Source organism: Chiloscyllium plagiosum, chromosome 13 (genome assembly GCF_004010195.1).
Source record: "Chiloscyllium plagiosum isolate BGI_BamShark_2017 chromosome 13, ASM401019v2, whole genome shotgun sequence".
Lineage (NCBI taxonomy): Eukaryota > Metazoa > Chordata > Chondrichthyes > Orectolobiformes > Hemiscylliidae > Chiloscyllium > Chiloscyllium plagiosum.
The window spans coordinates 80,521,819-80,525,023 of record NC_057722.1 but is presented as its reverse complement, the minus strand read 5'-3'; the positions used below and the strand labels follow the sequence as shown (position 1 = coordinate 80,525,023).

The 3,205-nt window shown below is 45.6% G+C and overlaps 1 protein-coding gene across 8 annotated transcripts in view; it reads left to right on the top strand.

The window, feature by feature from the left end:
* The first annotated feature begins 1,381 nt into the window (after nucleotides 1-1,381).
* The window catches only part of agfg1a (ArfGAP with FG repeats 1a), a 94,835-nt gene continuing 93,011 nt past the window's right edge, over nucleotides 1,382-3,205 (top strand). For 4 of the 8 annotated variants that reach the window (XM_043702847.1, XM_043702846.1, XM_043702844.1 and 1 more), the window contains exon 1: nucleotides 1,382-1,845. In XM_043702847.1, the coding sequence (XP_043558782.1) occupies nucleotides 1,685-1,845 (161 nt within the window). In that variant the 5' untranslated portion in view covers nucleotides 1,382-1,684. The remainder of the gene's footprint in view (nucleotides 1,846-3,205) is intronic. The other 4 variants (XM_043702848.1, XM_043702845.1, XM_043702851.1 and 1 more) reach the window with 3 other exon arrangements.

The following is a 3,205-nucleotide window of genomic DNA, read 5'->3' as shown; positions in this document are numbered from 1 at the left end:
ACCACGTTAGCCAACCTCCAGTCTTCTGGCACCTCACCTGTGACTATCGATGATACAAATATCTCAGCAAGAGGCCCAGCAATCACTTCTCTAGCTTCCCACAGAGTTATCGGGTACACCTGATCAGGTCCTGGGGATTTATCCACCTTTAACTGTTTCAAGACACCCAGCACTCCCTCCTCTGTAATATGGACATTTTGCAAGATGTCACCATCTATTTCCCTACAGTCTATATCTTCCATATCCTTTTCCACAGTAAATATGATGCAAAATACTCATTTAGTATCTCTCCCATTTTCTGTGGCTCCACACAAAGGCTGCCTTGCTGATCTTTGAGAGGCTCTATTCTGTCCATTCTGATTTATTCTGATTTCGCTGCTCCTTGGATGCTCCCTGAACTGCTGTGCTCTTCCAGCACCACTAATCCAGAATCTGGTTTCCAGCATCTGTAGTCATTGTTTTTACCTCTATTCTGTCCATCGTTACCCTTTTGTCCTTAATATATTTGTAAAAACCCTTTGGATTCTCCTTAATTCTATTTGCCAAAGCTATCTCATGTACCCATTTTGCCCTCATGATTTCCCTTTTAAGTATACTCCTAGTTCCTTTATACTCTTGTAAGGATTCACTCGATCTATCCTGTCTATACCAGACATATGCTTCCTTCTTTTTCTTAACCAAACCCTCAATTTCTTTAGTCATGCAGCATTCCCTATACCTACCAGCCTTCCCTTTCACCCTTACAGGAATATACTTTCTCTGGATTCTTGTTATCTCATTTCTAAAGGCTTCCCATTTTCCAGCCATCCATTTACCTGCAAATATCTACCTCCCATCAGCTTTCGAAAGTTCTTGCCTAATACCATCAAAATTGGCCTTTCTCCTATTTATAGCAAAAGTTTACAGTGTGATGTAACTGAAATTATACATTGAAAAATACCTTGATTATGTCTGTTGAGTCTTTCATCTGTTCGAATACCATGATAGTTTCACTTCTTTCATGTGTAAATCACAACTTTTTTTTAAAAGTTGCATTCTCAGGTTAACTGTAACAATTGGTGTTAGCTAGACAATATGTTACGCCCAAGTTCTCTATCTGTGCCATGATGTTTAGATTGATTCTAATCTAAAAATTGTGATCAGAGTTTTACATGAATGCATGCAGTTTTTGAGCAAAGTACAATGTAATTCTGTGCCTTACAATTGTGTCCTCCACAACCACCTGAAGGAGCAGCACTATGAAAGCTAGTGCTTCCAATCAAACCTGTTGGACTATAACCTGGTGTTGTGTGATTTTTAACTTTGTACACCCCAGTCCAACACCGGCATCTCTAAATCATGACTTTATTTTGAACGTTATGACACGTTTCTGGAGAAGTCCTTTTTTTGCTTTAGGCCTGTGGTTCCTCCTCTGCCACTGGTCAAAAGGATACAGAGAAAAAAGAGACTATTTGTTCCAACCTCTGTCGGTTCTGAAGAAGAGCCCTACCAGACTGGAAACGTTAATTCCGTTTCTCCCTCCACACAAAGACCACAGTGACAGTCCCCTCCGGTCCGTCACTAATCCCCTCCCCACGGACCGGAAGTGGCGTGTGGTTTCCGCTGGAGACGGTGTGTCCGCCCCTGTTTCCTCCCCCCGCCGCGCGGCTGCTGTCTCTGTCTCTACATTCTCGATCTGGTCTCCATGGCGGCCAAGCGAAAGCAGGAGGAGAAGCACCTGAAGCTGCTGCGGGACATGACAACGCTGCAGCATAACAGGAAATGTTTCGACTGCGACCAGAGAGGCCCGACCTATGTCAACATGACCATCGGCTCCTTCGTCTGCACCTCCTGCAGCGGCATCCTGTGAGTGAGAGGGGCCCGGCGGGGCCTTCTCTGTCCCCCCTGCACAGCCAGCACCACACAAAGCAGAGGGAGAGGCACACCCACACACACACACCCAGCCCGCACACAAAGGAGGGGTGCAGTATTACAAGAATAGCAAACCCAGAGAAGGGGGGGGGTACATTCTGCACCGAATTGGGGCGGGTTGGAATGGAGTGAGAGAGGAGGGGGGGGGGAAAAAAGCTATTGTGCGGATCCTGAGGAAAAAGGGGGAGGCTGGGGTGGCGGAAGGAGAGAGGCTAAGGCTGAGAAAGAAAGTCCCCTGTCGAGATGAGGGGAGCATAGTGGAATAGGACTGGAGGAAACCGATCCCACAGACAGGGGAAGAGATGAAGTCATCTTTCAGAGTCAAAAAGGAGAGGGCGTCAATGCCGTAGTCAGCACAGGGAAATGTCAAGATAGATTCCAGAGATGCTGAGGGAGGGAGAACTAGACCAAAGAATTCTGGTATAAGTAGTGAAGGGCGGAAAGTAGAGCATTCCAAATAATTAATGAAGAGAAAGGATCAGGAACCAGTTCAGATAATGAGGGAGAAAACTTGCTGGGTGCTGTGTCTCAAAACCGAGATCCACCAGGTGGGGCATTGAAACAGTACAGCTCCCGTACTGTAGTGCAGAGTATGCTAGCTAATGCACGGAGCAAGGGGTGGGGAGGGTTGTGTATTGAGAGACTGTGACTGAAGGAGCACTTAGAGCAGCACCAAAGTAAACTCCACTTGTCTTAAAAATATAATTAAACTGTTTGTCTCCATGATTTATATATTAGATGGGGGTCATAGAGGGTGGGGGAATGTCTGTGATTGCTAATTAATTTGAAGAGGGATAATTCAACAAAACAGTTTGGCAACTACCGTGGGATTGAGCTTGACCAGCAGAAGAATGTAAAATGAAAGTGAATTTATGTTTGCTACAATTTTCCAAAAACTACCTGGAAATGTAAAACAAATGCAAGAGTAAGTGACTTAATATTTCATGTGAGTTTCTCAGTAACAGATAAGTCGTCCATTTAAGGTTTAACCAAGGAAATGGAACAAGAATAAACTGGAAAAGAATTTGCATTTAAAATAAATTAGATTACTTATAGTGCGGAAACAGGCCCTTCGGCCCAACAAGTCCACACTGATCCTCCAAAGAGCAACCCACCCAGACCCATTCCCGGCACGGTGGCACAGTGGTTAGCACTGCTGCCTCACAGCGCTAGAGACACGGGTTCAATTCCCGCCTCAGGCGACTGACTGTGTGGAGTTTGCACGTTCTCCCCGTGTCTGCGTGGGTTTCTTCCGGGTGCTCCGGTTTCCTCCCACAGTCACAAGATGTGCAGG